General features: G+C 31.7%; 1 protein-coding gene and 1 long non-coding RNA gene across 2 annotated transcripts; both read right to left on the minus strand.

Annotated features, from left to right (window-relative positions):
• Positions 1-2,846: 2,846 nt before the first annotated feature.
• On the minus strand, positions 2,847-3,604 carry LOC149577417 (uncharacterized). The gene has a single exon (XM_089785985.1). The coding sequence runs from the start codon at positions 3,327-3,329 to the stop codon at positions 2,895-2,897; it is 435 nt and encodes a 144-aa protein (XP_089642111.1). The 5' UTR covers positions 3,330-3,604; the 3' UTR covers positions 2,847-2,894.
• A 5,522-nt stretch (positions 3,605-9,126) lies between these two features.
• LOC149577418 (uncharacterized) lies at positions 9,127-11,647 on the minus strand. Its single transcript, XR_016352410.1, has 3 exons — positions 11,360-11,647; positions 11,063-11,264; positions 9,127-9,406 (listed from the first exon to the last, which is right to left on the minus strand). It is a non-coding gene; the product is annotated as an uncharacterized LOC149577418 (long non-coding RNA).
• Between the last annotated feature and the right edge of the window lie 9,762 nt (positions 11,648-21,409).

Consider the following 21,409-nt stretch of genomic DNA (forward strand, 5'->3'; position numbering starts at 1 on the left):
GGAGACAAGAATGAACCGTATACAAAAAATAAAAATCTTTGTAATGGTGTAAATACATGTCACATTCTTCAATGATTAAGATTCTTTTGTTTGAACAATGATCATGAAAGACTTCTTTCATCATTGAGGGAAACCCATCCACTTTTGTAGATGTGTCACATATGAATTTTTATGCATCTTTCATATGCATTACTTCTTTTTCCCCAACATAGTCAATTGGAAATATTGTATTCTCCATAACTTTAATTATAGTTGTGCACATCTCTTTAATTATTTGGAGGCATTTGTCAAACTCGGTCTCAAAGAAATCATTTGAGTTTATTGAAGTAGTCAGGCTAGTATCAAATAATGTTTGATTCTTTGTTCGAGGCATCCATAACTCAAATAGTAACCTGGAAACTTATAAACAAACACCAACATATAGAAATTATCAGAATAAAAAAGTATTCATAATTAACACAAATTCTTTCAAATGAATAATTTTTAAAATAACATAAATAAAAATCAAAACTATTTCAAATGAAATAGTTTGACTGTAATGCTTGAAATATGGTGGCATTGTTTTCCACTTTTCAAACATTACAAACATAAATATTAATAAAAAATTATATATACTATGAAAAATATTTAAATAAAAGACATAATTAATCTAATTAAATAATGATAAAATATAAACTAAGTATATGATTTGTTTATTTTAAATTAATCATTCAATTTAATAAAATACAAATTTTATTGATAAGGTAACTTTGCCATCCACATTAATGATAAAATTTAATTATAAAACATGAAAAACATAAATATTTTGAAACATGCAAATGTAAAACTATTATGAAACATACAAATCTAAAACATAAAAACCAAAACCATTTTGAAGTATGAAAATCTAAAACTAATATGAAACATGCAAATATTATTCTAAATTGAAACATGCACTTTAAAAATGTGCAAATGAAATGTATTATCAAAAATCTAAATCAAATAGATTTTTATTCAATTTGAATTCTAAATCTAAATCAACCATGCAAGGCTAAACTATAACTAATTTTGAAATTAAATCTACATTTAAATCTAAATACATAACTAAATCTAAATCTAAATGCAAAACTAAATTAAAAATAGAAATCTCACATGCAAAAAATTACTCCAAAACTTTAATCTACTCATCTTCAAAAACTCTAATCCAGTCTAATAATCTCCACCTCTTCCTCCCTATAAAAACACAAAATGAAAATGAAATGTGGAGCATTTTTTTTTATAACCCATGAGAGACTCCTCATATCCCCCAATAGATGTCTTTTGACATTCCACGAATTTGTTTCAAATTCCCCCACTCTCCACGAAAAATAAGCATGAATGTGCATGCAAAAATAAATTTAACAAAAAGAAAATATTATATATTTAAAAATTTAATGAAATTATTTCAGCCCTATTTTTTTGGCCTTATTTTTTCGGGTCCTATTTTTGGCCCCTTTTATCAAGCCCTATTATTTTAGCATCCATTTGGCTTCATATGATTTTGGCCAGCTATTATTTGAAAAAAATTTCTATATTTTACAATCTAATAATGATAAAATATATACTAAATATATGATTCATGTACTTTAAATAAATCATTATCTTTAATAAAATATAAATTGTATTGATATGGTGACATTGTCGTCCACATAAATGATAAAATTATACTTTGAAACATGAAAATATAAATACTTTGAAACATGCAAATGTAAAACTATTATGAAACATTCAAATCTAAAACATGCAAACTAAAACTATTTTGAAATATGTAAATCTAAAACTAATATGAAACATGCAAATCTAAAACTAATTTGAAACATGCACTTTTAAAATATGCAAATGAAAAGTATTATAAAATATATAACTCAAAAGATTTTGAATGCAAATCTAAATCTAAATCAAACATGCAAGATTAAACTATTAAATGTAAGCATAAACAATTTCGAATATAATTCTAGAAATCTAAATGGAACTAATTGAAATTGAAATTGAAATCAAAATAGAATATTATAACTAATTTTGAATCTGAATCATGTCTACATCTAAATCTAAATAGAAAATAGAAATCTCACCAGCAAAAATGTTACTCCAAAACTTCAATCTATTCCTGTTCAAAAACTCCAATCTAATCCTTTAATAATCTCCACCTCTTCCTTTTGCAAAAACATAAAATGAAAATGAAATGAGGAGTCTTTGTTTTATAGCTTGTGAGAGACTCCTTATCTTCCCCAACAGACATCTCTTCACATTCCACGAATTTATTTCAAATTCCCCCACTCCGCACAAAAAAGAAGCATGAATCTGCATGCAATATTATATTTAACAAAAAAGAAATCATATTGAAATTGGTTTGCCCCTATTTTTTTGGGCCCAATTTTTTCGAGCCTATTATTTCGGCCTCCATTTGGCATCCTATTATTTCGGCCAGCTATTATTTCGGGTGTACTTTTTATTTTATGATTTACTAATTTAATATTTAATTTAGAAGTTTGTAACTCCTACCATTTCTTTTTTATTGACAAGGAATCTTGGCATATTCCTGTGCTACCATTGTATAGAACGCCTCTCGGCATAAAAAAATCAAAATCTTACTGATTTTTTTTAAAAACTTTCATCATTTGATCTCTATGATCTGCATATTTTGTAATAAAAAATAATTAAAAAATTGACAAAAAATCACTTTATTTTCGTAAATCTGAAAAAAAACATATTAAACTTTATTTTTATTTTTAATGTCCACCATGTCTGTATAGTTTGCTGACCGCTCTATATAATGACTAATTGACAATTGCATAAAATTTTAATTGAAAATTATCATTGCCATGAGGACCAACAACAAGTACATTACATTTACAAAGAAAGCAGAAAAGGGCAATCTACTCTTCTGCAGTAGCCTCAACATTCAGATCAAAATTCACCACACCCACAATCTGATCACTCCTAATACAAGGCTTTTCACACACTACCGAAGTGTTTGCGTTGATTGAACAATCATTAAAACTACAAACTTTCTTAGCTAAGCCAGAAAAATCTTCCCATTGGAAAGAGGGCTTCCATGGAGATTTAGATTTGATTACACTCTCACCGTCATTCTGAGATTTCGGTATTTCTCCTGCAAAAGAGCAATTCACTGTCCTCTCTTTACAAAGCTTGTGCGTTTCATGAATCCTGTCCATCAGAGAAAAAAATTCTCGGACTTCATCTTCATTCTCCTCTTCTGCTGGACGTTTCCTCCCCTTTTCTCCCTCACATTGCAGCTTTTTCTCATGCTCTTCAGTTTTGTGCTCTTGTTCCTTGCATTCCATGATCATACCGAGAGAGATCTACAAGAATCTTGACGATAGAGAAGAATCGTGTGATTGTTATACAAAATCTCTCACATAATTTAATTTTGGAAAAATAACAGGAAAGATCTGCTATCATTAAATCTTGATCCTCCTAAATATTGACCGATTCGTTAGTCCTGAGATGTTAGCAATGGTTGGTTTTTAAAGTAGGGCACAGAACATTTATAGGTTTAGCTTTACCAGATTTGAATCCATGTTTTGCTCGTTGCTGATTTCTTGTCTAACTAATAACAAAGAGAGATGTGGAAAAAAATGAAACTACGATGCGTTCATTTCAGGTGGAGGAGTTTTATCATAATGAAATGTCAGAAAGGTCACGCATCTTACGTTGGCAAGGAGCGTGGCGAAAAGCGTACCATTCATCAGTCAATCAAACCGCGTTGCGGCTATCCAGCCACGAAAACAGTTTTTTCTATATAGCTTTGGCTTTTTCTAAGTTCTGGAAAAAAAATCAAGCCAACCCAAATAGATGAAAGGTTTCCTACGCGGTATCCACGGCCCACCAACATTTTAGGAAAAGCGAAGGTGTTTCAATAATTTGATCCACATTCCGCCTACATTTGTGAGAGACAGATTTGGAAGGTATTGTCAAATCAGAGGTGAAGGCGGTGCTTCTACTTGAGGTTGTTTTCGATTGATTTATAACTAGCAATCGCACTTTGGTGTGCAATAGGTACACCACAGAATTATGGAAGGTTATCTAAGTATTTGTCTTATTGTTTGTCTCTCCCCCTCATCCTCTTTTTATCTATTCATCTCTCTATTAGTCTATCTCACCATTTATATCTCTTTCTATACCCTCTTCGACATTATCTCTTTTAATTTCTTTCTATCTATACCTTTTGATCGATCTTTATCTCTCTATCTATTTTTCTCTCATCCTCTCACTCTATGTTAATCTCTCCATCACCCCCTTCATATACCTTTAAATATTCACATCTCCATATTTCTTCCCCCACCTCTCTCTATATCCTCCCTCTATCTCTATATCTATCTAGATATGTATATGTTTACCTTATTATCTTTCCATGACTCTCTATCCCTATATATTTCCCCATCTCTACCGCGGTCTCTAAATATATGTTTCTGCCTCTATCTTTATCTTTATATATATTGCTTACTCATTTTCTCTTCTTTATATGTTAATATCTTCCATCTCCATTCTCTCCCTCTATATTTCTTTCTCCTCTTTATATCCATTTGCTTCTAAATCTCCATTTAGATATACGTCTCTCTCTTTTTCTTCCCTCTACACCTCTCCCTATCTCAACATATCTCTCCCTTTCTCTCCACCTCTCTCTCTTCTTTGATATATCTCTGTCTTCTCATCTCCGTCTATTTCTCTCTCTATCTCTATCTTAGTATCAGTCGCATTCAGTATCTCTCCTATCTTCCCTCTCTCCCTTCCCACTTCATTCCATTTCTATCTCTCCATCTCTTTCCTAGTACCTCTAGTTTCTCCCTTTATGTATCTATCCTTTTCTATCTCTTACCACAAATTTCAGAAATTTAAGATTAATAAAAACAAAAAAAACAAAATTTCTACCATATACATGTAGGATTCCTAACTATTTTCTAAGTGTGCCCTTCCTCTATCTCTTTTTAAAGTATTGAAAAAGCATATGGTAATAGAAATTGATGATATTTCTTAAACTCTCGGATCCAATATCTACCTTAAACTTTATAACAAGTGGATTTCCAAATCTGAAATAGTCAAATATTCCTCATTTCATGGCTGAATTTATTCAAATATTCTTCATCTTCCAGCTGAATTCAAACATTCTTTAGAATATACATTTTACAAGCCAATTTTATGTGTAGATTTGGCTGAGTTCAAAGTTTAAAGTAAACAAAAATTAATGGTTGTTGTCTTACATTGAGCTTCTCCATTCAATATTTCAGTCCCTAAATCTTAAAGTTCAAAGCATGCGGGTTTATAGATGCAATCAAAGACAGAGTGAGATTGTTTTATAATTTCTAAAAACACTGAGTCGTTGTCTAATTTGGGCGTTTATGTTAAATATAGATATTCATACAACTACCTATAAAATCTAACTAAAATTCACCTCAAACTAATGCAGCAGAGTCCTCGATCCGAGAGATGTTCAAAAGATTTGCACACTGGAGATCTTCATAGCCAGCAGAATCGATTCAATCAAATACCTAAAATATAGGAATTTTATGCTCTCATCAATTCTCTTTTGAGAGTTGTTCAAAGCTGATAAACATGAAATCTAGGCTTCCTAATCTCTCACCCAATATACTTGTGCGGGTGGTTGTGAACAAGAGAATCTTGGGAGGACCTAATAATTCAAAGGATTTACATTAATGTGAAAATGAAAGGAGTGCCCATGAGGCTAGCAAGAAAGAAATGGGTTTCCCCTTCCAACCTCTCTCCATGGCCTTCCACAAAGTCAATTACTTCAACAAGATTCCTGAGGTATGCTCATGTGCCCACTCCCACCCAATTCTTTATGCGAAAATAACCATTAACCATGATCAATACTTAAGTGATTTTTTTTTTGGGACATCCTAGTAATGGTAATTGAAATTGTGTAGGAATTGAAACAACAAGGACTTACAAGAAATCAATTTTAGTCACTGCATGATGTGAGCATGAGGACATTCAGGCCAAGTGTGCTGACATGTTTGATGGGGGAGAGCGGGGTAGAGAAGACGACATTGATGGATGCTCATCTATATTATGAATTTTGTATCGAATAAGAATTTAGATTTGTGGAGAATAATGATGAAGAGACATGGATTTCATCTTTAACTTGCATACATGTCTATGATCCTCAACAACAAAAGATTAATCTAGCAATTAGAATCAGGGCTTTCTTGGAGATTTGAATTTGAAACACTACGAGCACTATTTGATGTTGTGATTGTTTCTATTTATGCGAATGATGCTTTTCAACTCAAGCAAAAGCATCTTTAGTAGGTTCACTCAATTGGATTCACTAACTCCATCGATACCAAGTTTTGTTGGGACAAAAGGCCTTGGAAAAGAAACCTGTTTTGGACATTTTAGCAGAATGAACAAAGCAATCAAAAAAATCTTGATGCAGGCCATGAACGATAAAGGTCTCATGACATAATAGAAGATCGAAGTTTTGAATGAGAGTGGAAACAGGAGGAGAATCAAGAGTGGAGTTTCATATGGAGTTTTCTATGCACAATCATACATCTTTCTGCCTACCGCATTTGAGTTGAGCACAAAATTCTATGCTAGATCATGTGTTACTATTTCGTGCTTCAAGCCTCAAAAAGTATTGATCTATCGGACTAGTTGTGACTCTTTGTAGCTATGTTCCCACTTAATTAGTGTCCATTTACTCTTCTTCCTCTACTCCTCTCGTCACAGCTTTGCAACAGAGTTCTCATTATGTGATTGAAATCGACTTTCTTTCCATTCTTTTTCTTTTTGCCCAAATAATTCATCCTTGCACAATGAGTTGGGCTACAAGAAAAAGATCTTCTTACGTCATGTTAGAGAGATCAAGCATCATTGGAGCCAGATATGTTTTGAGGCTCTTGTTCTTCTTTGACAAGAAAGCATCCAAATGCAGCCTCTCCAAGAGTGCAAAATCCACAATCTCAATCTGTGCTCCAATCTTTCTCTTCATGATCTTGCTTTTCATGCTCTCCACATTTGACTCCGACAGGGTTAATTCTTCAAAGCCGTATTTGCCAATGGTAGGGCCTCAGATTGAGATCAACTTCAGCAAAAGATGAAGGGTTTTGCGGTGCACTGTGAGTGAGAAAAAATTAATGCCCAAGAAAGAATGGAGTAGAAGCAGGAGCAAACTTGCTTTTCATGGAATGGGAAACCGGCAGAACACTTCGATAGAAGCTGCTATGACGTGGACATCTCTCGCTCGGGCCCAAGACGTGAATAAATTTTTGCATTTTCTTCATGATGGTTGAATGACTGAGATTTCTTTGATGGTCCTCCAACCTTTTAAAAAAAATTCAATGCCTCGATACATCTCAGCGTATTTTACATATAGAGTATATATTAGCTAGTTATATGATCATGATTAAGGCTCAAAGTTGATTACATTGGTCTTTTTCTTTATTATGTCATCGTGTTACACATGTTTTTGGCACTGGAGTCAATATACGTGGCAGGACATAGTTCATACGAAGAGGTCATACCTCCTGTCAATTCAGCCAATGCCAACATTAATTTCAGCTCCCCTTTTTTATGTGGATGAGAACTTTTTGCAAATTTCACCATTACCATTTATTCTGGACGTTGCGCCTACTGTTTGGGAAGCTTTTGGCTGCCTCAAAGTGAACGTTGGGCTTCTATAGCTCTAGGTACATCTACATATTCTTATTCTAGTCATCTTACCTAGAGCAGTAGAAGCCTATACAAAAATAAATGAATAGTATTTTTTTAAATAATAAAGAGTAAATCATATTTAATATTATAAAATAAAATGTTATATTTAATAAATATTATAGTATACATTGTATTATTTAATAGAATTAGATTAGATTAGATTTATTTTATTTACTATATTAATAAAAATATTTATATATGTTTTAGAAATTTATAATTAAAAAAGAAGAAGAAATAGTTCAATTTATAATTATTTTGTTATTTTGTTATATTTTGACAATTTCGTATATATTTTAAAAAAATCTTGTTATATACAAAGAATGAAGAGTTCAATTTTACATGATTTTTAATTTACATTATTAATGAACAAGGTCATGTTATATTACAAATAGAGAGAGAGAGAGAGAGAGAGAGAGAGAGAAGGGGGAAGAGTGAGAGAGAAGTAAGGAAATAACGATAGAGAGGAAGATAAAGATGGAGATGGAGATGAAGATGGAAGAGAAGGATATGTAGGGAAGAAAATGAATAGATAAAGAGAGAGGGTAGATAGAAATGGTAGAGATAAATATATATGTTTATATAAAAGACATAAGGAAAGAATGATGGAGGAAGAGATATACAAATAGAGAGAGGAAGATAGAGAGAGGGGGTAGGGATGGATGATATACATATATGTAAAAAAGAGAATGATAGATGGAGAAATATAAAGGTGAAGATAGAGGTAGGAAGTGATATATATATATATAGTTAGTATGGAGATGTAAGGATTTAAAGGTATAGGTCAAAGGGAGTGATGACGAGGGATGGACAAAGAGTTTGAGATGTGTCTAGAAATGGAGTGGTGAGAGGAAGATATAGATAAGAGAGTGGGAGATTTGTTTTAGAGATGGATTGGTAAGAAGAAGACACATATAGAAATGAATGGGGAAGATGATTAGACTCCACTATCAAAAAGATCATATTATGTTTGCAAGAGAGGGTGGGATAAAGTTGAAGACAATTATAAATAGAGATGGGGAGAAACAAAGAGTGTGTGAATGAGGGAGAAAAATAAAGGTGGAGTGAAGGAAAGGGGTAGAAATATAGAGATAAATGAAGGATAGATAGTGACAGATAGAGGAAGAGATAGATATTTATAGTGGGAGAAGATTGATTCCATGAGAAATATGGAAACTAGGAAGAGAAATTAAGAGGAAGCTATAGATGAATAATTAGAAATTAAATCAATTCTATAAACTTTTAATGATAACTAAAGAGCTCTTCTTGTGAAACAAGTAAATAGAAGATAGGTAATAGTTTTTGACAGATTGATACAGAGATAAGCAGATATAGAATGAGATGGAGAGACAAACAAAGGGACAGATAGTTGACTTTCCATAATGTCAGACAATGCATCTGGTACAAAGCACAAAACCCAAACAAAAATTTTCTTTTTAAAGCACAGTGCAGTGTGTGGAGAACTCCAAAATTTTACAAATAAGTTCAATCCATTCTTCATGACCCAAAAATAAAATTTCACATACTGAATACCCTACAAGCCCCAGATTTGGAATTTTACAGTGTCATATAATCAGGCTGATGATTTTCAACCTTGATCCCCAACAGATGAATACTTGAATGATCAAGAAATATACTGTCCTTAGGCAGCACTTATGTAGCAGCTGAAGTATTTATCCAGCCAAGTCCTCTTCTGCAATGGAAAACAGAAAATTCAACATCAATCAACAAAAATTAGGGAATTCAACATTATCCAACCATACTAAGAAGGAAAAAAGGAAAAATAACTAAAAAGGGAAAAGTTCTCTTCCACAACAATTAAAAGCAAATTCAGCATTATCCGACTGTAAGAAAGAAAGAAATTCAGCAACACCCAACTGCAATAAGAAAGCAAGAGAGATCAATAGAAAACTATAAATTCAATATTCCCCAACTTACTGAGCCAAATAGAACTTATTACTAATGTCTACGATTAACCCAAAAGATAACAGGACTATCAAGTCTATACAATAAGCCAATAGTACTTACTAGTTTTTTGAATAAAACAGAAATAAAAAGACAAATTCAATGAGTTGTCAAGAAATCTGCAATAAGCCAATAGCCCTTTGAACTTTCTGGCTGTCTATAAAACAAAAATAAAAAGAAAAATTCAATATAAAAAATCTCAATCAAGTGTGAGAAAGATCTATAATACGCATTTTTCTATGGGCATATACTTTCCTGCATGCCTTGGCCTCCTAGATCTTTCAACCAATGGAATGGAGAAGGAGAACATAGGTAGAAATACTGAGCTTGATTATTTTGATATTGTGTCTAAACATATTTATAATGTCTAGTCCTTTTGATCCTGACATAAACAATTAGTTTGCAGAAACTGAGAATGTGCATCTGCAAATAAAAACAATCCTTATTCAGTTGTCCTCGGGATAACAGAGTTAAATTTTTTTTACTATCTTAAAATATGGCAGTCTGTCTCAATTCTCAATAATCTCACAAGCATTCTTGATAGATTAGATGTATCTGGAGAAAACATAACCCTTTTCGATTGATCTCCCAAAAATAAAGTTGACAATTTCATTTCTGTAAAAGTGAACAAATTCATTCCCCCTGAATAAAAAAATTGACAAATTCATTTCCCTCTGAAAAATGAAGTTGATAAATCCTTCATGTATCTCAATCCTCAAAAATCCCATACAGTTGACAAATTCATTTTGACTCATTCATTCCTGTCTTGAAATATTGAGAGTCTGTCTCAATCCTAAAAAATTCCACACAACCCTTGACAAATTCATTTCCCTCTGAAAAATGAAGTTGATAAATCCTTCATCTATCTCAATCCTCAAAAATCCCATACAGTTGACAAATTCATTTTGACTCATTCATTCCTGTCTTGAAATATTGAGAGTCTGTCTCAATCCTAAAAAATTCCACACAACCCACTTGACAGAAAATATGTATTTGAAAATTAAAAAAGTCCTCCCTCAAATAATCTCTCAAAAACAAAGTTGGCACTCTATCTGAATCCACAGGAATCCCACAAACCATCTCTGATAGAGAATATGTAATCTAAAAATTTAGAAGATCCTAACTCAATTGATCTCTCAAAAACAGAACTGACACATTCATTCTTCTATTCTGTCTGCATCCTCAAAAATCTTGCAAACAGGGAAAATAACTCCAAACCCATACAACCAAAATTATGAAATTCTAGAACATTAAAACTGAAATACCCAAAAAAACCCAAATCTGAGTTTCATGGCATATCTATTATGAGATTGATAAAGCAGAAAGAAAAGGGAGAAAAAACCTAAAACCCCAAATCTGAGAAGCTAAGGCGAAATGATCTTACATGATTACGAATGGCATGCAATTGAGAAATAAGGTGGCCCTTAACTCCATCATCACTGACTTGAGTGTTGACAGCCGGTCTTTCGATCTTAACCCTTGTTTTCTTCTACTCTTTGGTGGTGGAACAAGATCGAATAATCCGTGGGCATCGTCGCACTTTCCCACCCACCAAACTTGGGCACCGCTGCATATGACCCCATTTTCTGCATAAACAAACACAAAAAATCAAATCCATTACTAATCACTCAAAGCACTGTGTAAATAACCGCACAATCAATCAAATGCTTCAATAACCCACCTCTTTGCTCTGATTTTCCATCGTCTTCTCTTTTTTCTTGGTCCCTTAAACTTTCTCCGTTTAATAAAATTTCCTCTGGTTTCTAAGATGGTTGAGGAGCGATATGAAGAAATGTAATCTGTGGTGAAGGGGGAAATGAGGAAAATAAAGAAATGGGAGGGAGAGAGGACAGTGCAGAAAATAATGGACAGCTAAGTGAGTGGTCAGAGCACGTAAAACACAGCAGCTGACAGTGAAGCAGCACAAAAGCTTATCACACTCTCCAACTTGCTCCCTATGCCTTTTCTCGTGTATTTCCCCTGTTGTCTCCATGTCTGCCTTTACCGTGTGGTGAACAGTGAAAAACTAAAAAGATCTACGGTTCAAAGCATTCCAATGGTAGTCATTTGCTCTCCATGGCTGTCAACCATTGGATGTCAAACTGAGTTCCTCACATTCAAATAGGGAACGCTTACAGTGTAACAAGAGTTGTGGAAGAGCTTAAGTTTCTATGGTTAGAAGATATGTAAAATAAGCAGTCAGATTTATTTTGTAATATGTAGGGGAAACTAGTAAGTTGCCTCTATGTCAAAAAATTTAATTGCAAGTCATAAGAAGTTCTAAAAGATTATAGCACATGTTGTATTTGTCGATCACATATGTACTATTAGTTGATCATTTTTTAGCTTTCTTGGTTGCTGAATGGTTCATTTTTTGCAAAAAGTACTATTTTTTTGGTGAACGGCTATTGGAAGGTGAACATAGTGGGTTCTAGGAAAACGTTTTAAAATGATACTTTTATACCACATCACTCTCTATGAATTCTATAGAGAGCTCCATAAATGTGGTAAAGTCAAAAGGTTAGCTCTAAGCTCTGCACTCACCTATGGGGGTTTACTGAAAAGAATGATAAATTTTGACATACGAATTAAGAACTGTTGGTATGTGAAGTTAGCCTAGATGACTACTAAGTAGTCTCCCCCACTTTAATCTTCAGCCTAAGAATAAGATAAATCAAATTGCACTATGAAGCAATCTTCTATGAGTCTATGATTTCATTTGCAACAAGCAAAAACAAACTTGTCTCTCTGTTACTTGACACAGTTAAATTCAAGCTTACAATTTATGATTGCAATGGAGTCTTTTATTTTTAATCAAAATTGTAATTTAAAAAAGGAAAATTTGTATAATATATTCTAGTATATGTGAATGGAATTTAGTAAGTTTAAAGTAATCAATATTAAAATTTAATAGATATAAATTTTAATTAAACATATTGTAAAGCCAAATTAAACAAACCCACATTCAAATTAGCATAAGTGAATGAAGTGGAATAATAAAAAGTAAGAAGTGTTGACAATTTGTATGCAATAATTAACCGATTGCATGCATAAGTGAAGTAGTTTTACTTTTTATTTAAAATATTTTTTAAGTGAACAATTTGATAACACTACTATTAAATATTTTAATTTTTAAGATTGAATATTAAAATGAGTTACCATGTTTTTTATATTAAGAAGCAACCAAAAATGGGTGCTCACCTGGAACAACAAGCTAAAACATGGTATAAAGTCACTTGGAACACATTATCATCCTACCCCCTTCTTAATATAAAAAACCCCACATTAATGTATCCCAATTTCTAAAACTTCTACAACCAACAGATTAACAAACATATTGAAACTTAAAAATATTCATAAACATAATAAGTGTCCAAATATTTAAACTAAACTAAGGCCAACTATAAGTAATATTAGAAGCCAATCCAAGTAGAATATATATATATATATATATATATATATAAGCACAAAGAGTCAGGTCGCTATTTTTTCTTTGTTAGGCCTTTCCAAAAGCACATGAAGGAGATGAAGAGTGAGGGCCATTGAGTGCATCACTTTAATAGTAAAGTTGGTCACCTCATCAAACCTCTTATCCAGGTTATCTTATCTTCTCATGAGTTTCTTGATGGTCTCCTCTAGTGCAATAGGGTCACCATTTTCTTTCTATTCAGAAAGTAAACCAATAATGCTAAATAATAAATATAACCATACACAAAGAGACCTCATAACACCATTATTTTTTAACTAGGGAAACCCTAGCCTGGTGGGGTTGATACGCACAAGGTGATCCACTAAACAAAAGAATCTTGTTAAGGATATTGACCCTTTTAGGAGTTTGCCAAATACATATAGTGTCTCGAGTCCTTGTTAGATGACTATGCCTTATTAAAAGCCTCAACCTTGTTAGGAGTTGGTAGCTCAAATACAATGTATGCAAGAAGAGCCCACTACCCTAACATGCAATATACAAATAAGTTTCTTCACAAGAATATATATACATACAATATTGTATCACTTTTGTTTCACACTTGCTCTAATCATACATCAGATTTTGCATCACATAAGGCTCACATATTACTCAAGCTTTCTTCTCAATAGGTTGCATCACTTACACAACCTCTACTAGCTGCACAAGATATGGTCTTTACTTATATCTCCCAAATTATCAAAACTTTGCTTAGTTGGCCTTGATACTTTCACAGGCTTGACTAATTATAAAATAAATTGGGTTTAACATCTAGGATGTCATCCCATTATAGTTAAGTAATTATTTTGTTTCCAAAATAATTCCTTAAGCTGAACAATTCAATTTCTTATTGTGCTTTGTTATTTACCTATATTGGTAATCCTTCTGTAACTTTGTCATACTATCTGTACAAATCTGCACACTAACATATGTCATCATGACATTGTCAATTATCAATCCTCAATTGCACATGAGCTAAGTTGAAATCTGCCATTCTTACATATCATATCTATCTTTATACTGCTACAAATTGTCCAACACTTAGACAAATTTCTAATTTTGATTACATCATGAAATACCAAAATAGATATATGTTGCCATAAATGACAACACTCATATATCTACCTAACCATATTGCCAAGAGTTACGAACTATCTAGATGATCTAAGCATCTTGGTTAATGAATGGGATAATATCAAGAAAGCCTAGTTGTCCAACTATGCTAGTTTAGTTTCTATTTTGCTTTTTGAAGTTCTATGTTTACTTTTATTATTTTCTAGTTTTGTTTTGATGATAATTTCTCTTCTATGTTTATTATGAGAACTAGGTGGTAGTTTATATCCTATGTTTGGATACTGACCTTGATTTGGCTAGGAAACTTCAATATTTTTTAGTAGTAGTAGTTTAGTTGTCTAGGATGTTATGAATGATAATACTCTGGAACTATGACAATTTTTAATTTTATTTATTTTTTGGTTTGTAGGGAATTTGGCTATGTGGGTTGTTCTTCTTCTTCTCTATTGCTTGGCTATAATGGCCTAGGGAAGAGTTGATTGATGTCTCCTTTATTATTATTCAGGTTCATGACCCTTGTTTCGCCTCTTTTAATCAAAAACAAAATACTAAAATAATTTAAAAAATAGAAAATCTTTTTCTATTTATTATATGATGAGATATTAATTTCTTGTGGTCTTCTTTGTACATAAACTTTTTGGTATTTGATCTTTCTAATATTTAGTAAAGTTATTTTAATTTTTTAATAATAATATGCTTGATTTCTTTCTATACTCTTGTAAAACCAAATCTAAAAAGAAACTTTTATATTGTCAAATATGTATTCATTAAGATATTATTCAACTACATTACTTTCTTCGATTTTTAAATCCATTGAAATATGTCTCTAATATTGAAACATTGATATAAAACAAATACACAATCAAAGTATATATTCCAATATTTTTTTTAGTAAATTTTAATTTAATCCCATCAACAATGTTATATATGTATTCATTAAAATATTATTCAACTACATTACTTTTTTCGATTTTTAAATCCATTGAAATATGTCTCTAATATTGAAACATTGATACAAAACAAATATACAATCAAAGTATATATTCCAATAGTTTTTAAAGTAAACTTTAATCTAATCACATCAACAATATTATCTCAACGCATCAAATTATTTATTAGTTAAGCTATCTCACAATATATTTATTTATTAATATTTAAAAATTATTATCAAATATTATAATTATTAAAAGAACTAAACATTGACTGGTCTATCTAATCACTATAAAGAAATCTCTCTGGTACAGTATTTCAAAGAAAATAACACAGAAAATTCCACTCTAAACTGAATAAATTTGTCATCTACCAATTTTTTCATTATCAAATTATTTCCATCGCCTAAGAAAAGGAGATCATTTGGAGATATTTGGAGGCCAGTCAAATCACAAAATCAATTGGGCACACAAATTCAAAGACCACTGGTTTGTAGGGAATCAATACAGACAAACAAGAAACATGGTCCAAACAAACTACAAGAAAAGTGAAAGTTTAAAACTATGTAACGTTCTCTTTACTGATTAGTAAGGAATCAATTCAGGCACAAAAGAAACAAATCCGATATATATTTTAAAAAGCGGATAAAGTTTAAAATATCTTTAACGTTCTCTTATACAATTGGCCATAGATGATGAGCTTTTTAAGCTATTCTATTGTGGCACCGGCACAGCTAAAGTTTATACCTTCTTGTTGACTAAATCATATCTGAATGCTTTTATAGATACGTTGTACATTGATGAGTGCTTTGGACAGCTTTTTGTCTCGTAAGTTTTTTGGGTCTGTCATTTAAAACAAAAAAAATCAAGCTTGTATGTTTGAGAACAGAAGGTTAAAACATCACATAATATTTTTTTTACATTAAAAGTATTAAATAGTTAAAGCTGTCTTATTTTTTCTAAGTTCAATTTTTCTCTTAACATATGATATTTAATAATCACCATTTAAGAGTCCATCTTATTTTTCTACAAAATAATCTTTAATAAATATAGGTAAAAATACAAGAATAACTAAAACATAAGACCTCAAGTTAGCAAGTATGTATCCAAACACCATGTCTTACTTTTTCTAAGTTTAATTTTTCTCCTAATATATGGTATTTAATAATCACCATTTGAGAGTCCATCTTTTTTTCTAATAGAACAATCTTTAATGAACATAGATACAACATACAAGAATAACTAAAACATAAGACCTCAAGTTAGCATGTATGTATCCAAATACCAAAACCCCCCAACCATGTGGGTCCTCGGGTGCATTGGCCCAGCATTAACACCGGCCTAACATTGACACCACATGGGGAGAGGGGCGAGAGTAGAACATAAGACCTCAAGTTAGCAAGTATGTATCCAAACACCATGTCTTACTTTTTCTAAGCTTAATTTTTCTCCTAATATATGGTATTTAATAATCACCATTTGAGAGTCCATCTTTTTTTCTGACAGAACAATCTTTAATGAATATAGACACAAAATACAAGAATAACTAAAACATAAGACCTCAAGTTGGCATGTATGTATCCAAATACCAAAACCCCCCAACCATGTGGGTCCTCGGGTGCATTGGCCAAGCATTAATACCGGCCTAACATTGACACCACATGGGGAGAGGGGCGAGAGTAGAACATAAGAGCTCAAGTTAGCAAGTATGTATCCAAACACCAAAACTCTAAAGCCGGAGTTGGTGATGGACCTATAGCTTATTTAGTTAGCATGTTTGTGAGCCCAACTGACATAGAGCACAAACAAATGAAACATTATAATTGTCATTAATAACAGCAAACAATGCACCATTTTAAGAATGAATACCCCTTAGATCATTGGAATCCAAGAGTTTAGTGAAACTATAGTTTCATTAGTGTATCAATTGTCTTCATTTAGAGAGAAAAATAAAATGTTTATATATGAGGTAATATATAAGATTTGAGAATTGTACTGATCAGCAAGAAACAAAACTCTCATCAAACAACCCACATTCCACCTTTTGTTTGAACAAAAATCATATCAAAGTTACCTACAATATGCTCAAAGAATTTGACATGAAATGCGTCATCTACTCCTTGGCCTCTATCTTTGACTTAACAATTCAAATAGATATTTTGTACTTTTTTGTTGTTTGCAATGTGGCCCTTCTCGTGGTCAAATTTCAAGCTAACCATTCCAATAGGATTATATCATAAGGAAGAATGTCTATAGGAATGTTCCTTGCTCGAATTGTTTAGTCCAATTATTTTACTCTTTGGTGTTGACTATTGTCTGAACACTTCATGTTTTTACTAGTTTGGAGAACATACTATAATTTCGTATGAACAATATGAAAAGTTTCTAAAGTTTAGTTTCTATGAGTGTTGGGCAAAAGAGATTTAGAGGTTCATAGGCCCAAGTCTATAATGCAAAATCTCTTTGTTTCAAATTTAGATATTGCGATGGCAAAAACAATGAGCACTCTAGTGACATATTGAAGGTGTCTAACGCAATGGAAATGGTAGATGCTTAGTAGGAAAGTCAATTAAGTAGAAAATTGGACATTCTTGATAGAGCAATAGAATAGAAAGGAGGTGTTTCAAGTATTGTGAAGATAAACTAATATGTTAATGGTTTACTATAATTATATGAATCTGAATTTGTTCATATATATATATATATATATATATATAATTTTATTTTTCTATTTGCATATCTCTCTATTTTTCTTTCTCTTCTTTTATATCTCGTCATCTCTCCCTCTCTATCTCTTAGCCTCCTTATATCTCCAATCTTTATGTCTTCCTCTACCTCTATCTATCTATTTATCACTTCTCTTGTAGTCAATCTTCTTCTCCCCTGCTCTCGACCTATCTATATCTCCTTGTATACTCATCACTTTATCTAATGTCTACATAAGCCCTTACCCAATAGTCATGGCCCATCCTCCATTTTGTAGTTCCCTCTTACTCTATAATTGTCCACATATTCCTCCACCCTCTGTCTCATCTCTTTGTCTTCTTACGTCTCTCTATACTTATCTTTTTGTTAACTTCTCTCTATATATCTCTATTTGTGTGGATCTCTCATCCTCTCCTCTATTTCTATACAAATGTGTCTTCCTTTACTCTCTCTATCTCCCTCTTCTTATACTTCTATATCTATATCTCTTTGCATGTTTATCTCTATCTATACCTCTATTATCTTTTAACATAAAAAATTATCATTGCTTAAATTATATATCCATTGACCTCATATATTTTACAAATTTATACAAAGTTTTTAAATTTATTTTTAGTTAATTGATCTTCTACAGCTTTCAAATGTACCCATTACACACTTATATGCTAACAAAACCTCCCCATTTTTATTTTCAATTCAAATTATTCACGTATACAGATTGACTAAATGATGAATTTTTAAATATCTGAAATATGGAATATCCAATGTTGATAAATGCTTTCTTAATCTCTTTCTCGTGTTATTTTCAGATGGAAAAGCTCAGGCCGTAATTTGGCAACATATGTTTCAGAGTCAACCCCAGTCAGTGGCCAATCACTGTCGATTCGTCAGTCCTGAGATGTTAGCAATGGTTGGTTTTCGAAGTGGGGCACAGAAGATTTGAATCCATGTTTTGCTCGTTCCTAATTTTTTGTCTAACTAATAACAAAGAGAGATGTGGAAGAAAATGAAACTACGATGCGTTCATTTCAGGTGGAGGAGTTTTATCATAATGAAATGTCAGAAAGGTCACGCATCTTACGTTGGCGAAAAGCGTACCATTCATCAGTCAATCAAACCGCGTTGCGGCTATCCAGCCACGAAAACAGTTTTTTCTATATAGCTTTGGCTTTTTCTGAGTTTTGGAAAAAAAATCAAGCCGACCCAAATAGATGGAAGGTTTCCTACGCGGGATCCACAGCCCACCGACATTTTAGGAAAAACGAATTTGTGGAAACTGCTTTTTTGAAGTTGAAAACACCAACCCCGTAATATGATGTCTCTGGAAATTTAGAAAAAAGTTTCATCTAAATGAACGGAGAGGATTCATTTCAAACTGACTATCATTATTAAATTCAAAATTTAATTAGGCTGCTAGTGTACCCCTTATAGTCTACCCATATTTTATTTATCATTTATTGAATTTCGCCAATCTGAAATATTATCAAATTGGTTTGGTAGTTGTTCATTTTTAGGAAATAATTGATCAATTGTGCAATTCTGTTATGTATAGTATAATAACTTTGAGTTTAATTGTACAAATATTTTGGCTGTCAAAATAATAGAACAATAGAATATATTTTAGATAATTCTATAAAATTACTATTTTTCTATCCTTGCACATGATAGACTCCACAATGTCTATCTTTACAACCCAAAAAGTTAGAACAATAATTATATTTGGTTCAGTTGCATACAAACACAACTATTTTTTGGGTTGAATCTAATGTACTATTTAGAAATATGTGCAAATAAATGATACTACTAATAGTACAATATAATAGCTAAACATTATCACTAAAGATTAGATGATAATAGAAAAAGATAAAAGATAATTATATACCAAGAGAGCATTACATAGTTGCCTCTTCGCTCCGAGGAAAGTCTATGTGATAATGGATTGAGAGAAATCTTGGTTGTTGTTGTGAGTTTCAAGAACATGATGAAATTTTGGCAAAGCTTCAAATGTAATATTAAAAACACAAATAGAAAGCAATTCATAATGATCACTTAGAGGGAAGGGGAAAATTGAAAGTTTTATTGTTTGGAATGAGTGGGAAGAGTCATGTAATTCCCTACTCGAGAATCCAAGAGAAATAATCTAACATGATGCAATATTTTCTGAACTATATGTTTTTTAAGTTTAAACAACACAAAGTAATAATACAGAAGCAATATACACAAAGACAACATTTACACAAATGCTATTACAATACAGATTTTATTCCTGAAGGGTTCCTTTGCATTGAGTCATGTTTAAGAAAGTTATTAATAAGTTTAAGTCTCAAGTACAATGTCTACAATTATAATGAATAGAAGATACATAATCTCATAAGAGCTTACATAAGATCAACTAATATGATAAAGTACAAATAAATAACGCCATCCATTGCACATGTCATAGGGTATGTAATAAAAAATAGTTTATGTTTAATTATATAAAAGTAAAAATGGCTTTGTCCACATTTATGTTTTTAGCTAGCTCTTTGGTGCTGCCCATGTGACTTTGGTGAAATGCATCTATGTCCTATTTTCATGAATAGTGCATGTTTAATTATATATAAATAAAAATGACATATTCATAATAAAAAGTTAAGCATGCTTTACTTAGGGTAGTAATGAGATGATTAACTTATCGAAATAAGTCTTAATGCGCAATCCTTATGCACATCACTTAGAAGCAATGAATGGAAGTGAACATTCACTCTTATGAGGGGTGTGTTCATGTGAACCGCCACTTAAGAAATACAAATCAATAAATTTGACTCCAAAACTATACAATTGAATCTCTATATAACTATAATATTTTGATAATAATTTATAGTATTGCTTCAACCTTTCTAATATTATGATTATGATATAAGTATGTCATTTTTTATGTTGTACTCATTGACCCACGTTTCATGAGTAGTAGCTCACAAGAAGCCATCTTTTACGAGAATGAATGGAACCCATAGCACTCATTGCATCTAGGTGATGCTCATAGAGATGAAGCACTGCGTCTTCCTAGAAGGTTTCTCATCTTATTACTACTCCAATTCGAACATACTTAACTACAAAATTTTATCATCTTCTTATTTAAAAAATTCTATAATAATTAAATTATTCAAACATCACCATATCTAATGTTACACGTCATAATGAATTTCTTCACCAAAAAGAAAAAATATTTTTAAATGAAATATTTAAATATAACTTAATATCAATAAAAATCCCATAAAATAAAATAATTTTTTTTTTCAGCCTAACTACATTTTTACATAAATCATTCAAATTAAGCTTTCAATCCATCACATAGAAGTACTCCAAATTCTAACTCAAATAGACCTACGAAATTGTACAATTATCAATTAAAATAAGATGCCTCTTTTTATGAAACATGAAGATTTTTGAGATACCCACTAATATTTTTTCCTACATTTGTAAACGTGGTCAGAGTTTTATTGGCCAATCCACTTACCTACCATTTCTTTTCCACAAGGCACACCAACCATCAATTTCCTTAAATAGACTAAAG

The sequence above is a fragment of the Cupressus sempervirens genome, chromosome 1 (assembly GCF_028749045.1).
Source record: "Cupressus sempervirens isolate cs-2001-9-10 chromosome 1, ASM2874904v1, whole genome shotgun sequence".
NCBI lineage: Eukaryota > Viridiplantae > Streptophyta > Pinopsida > Cupressales > Cupressaceae > Cupressus > Cupressus sempervirens.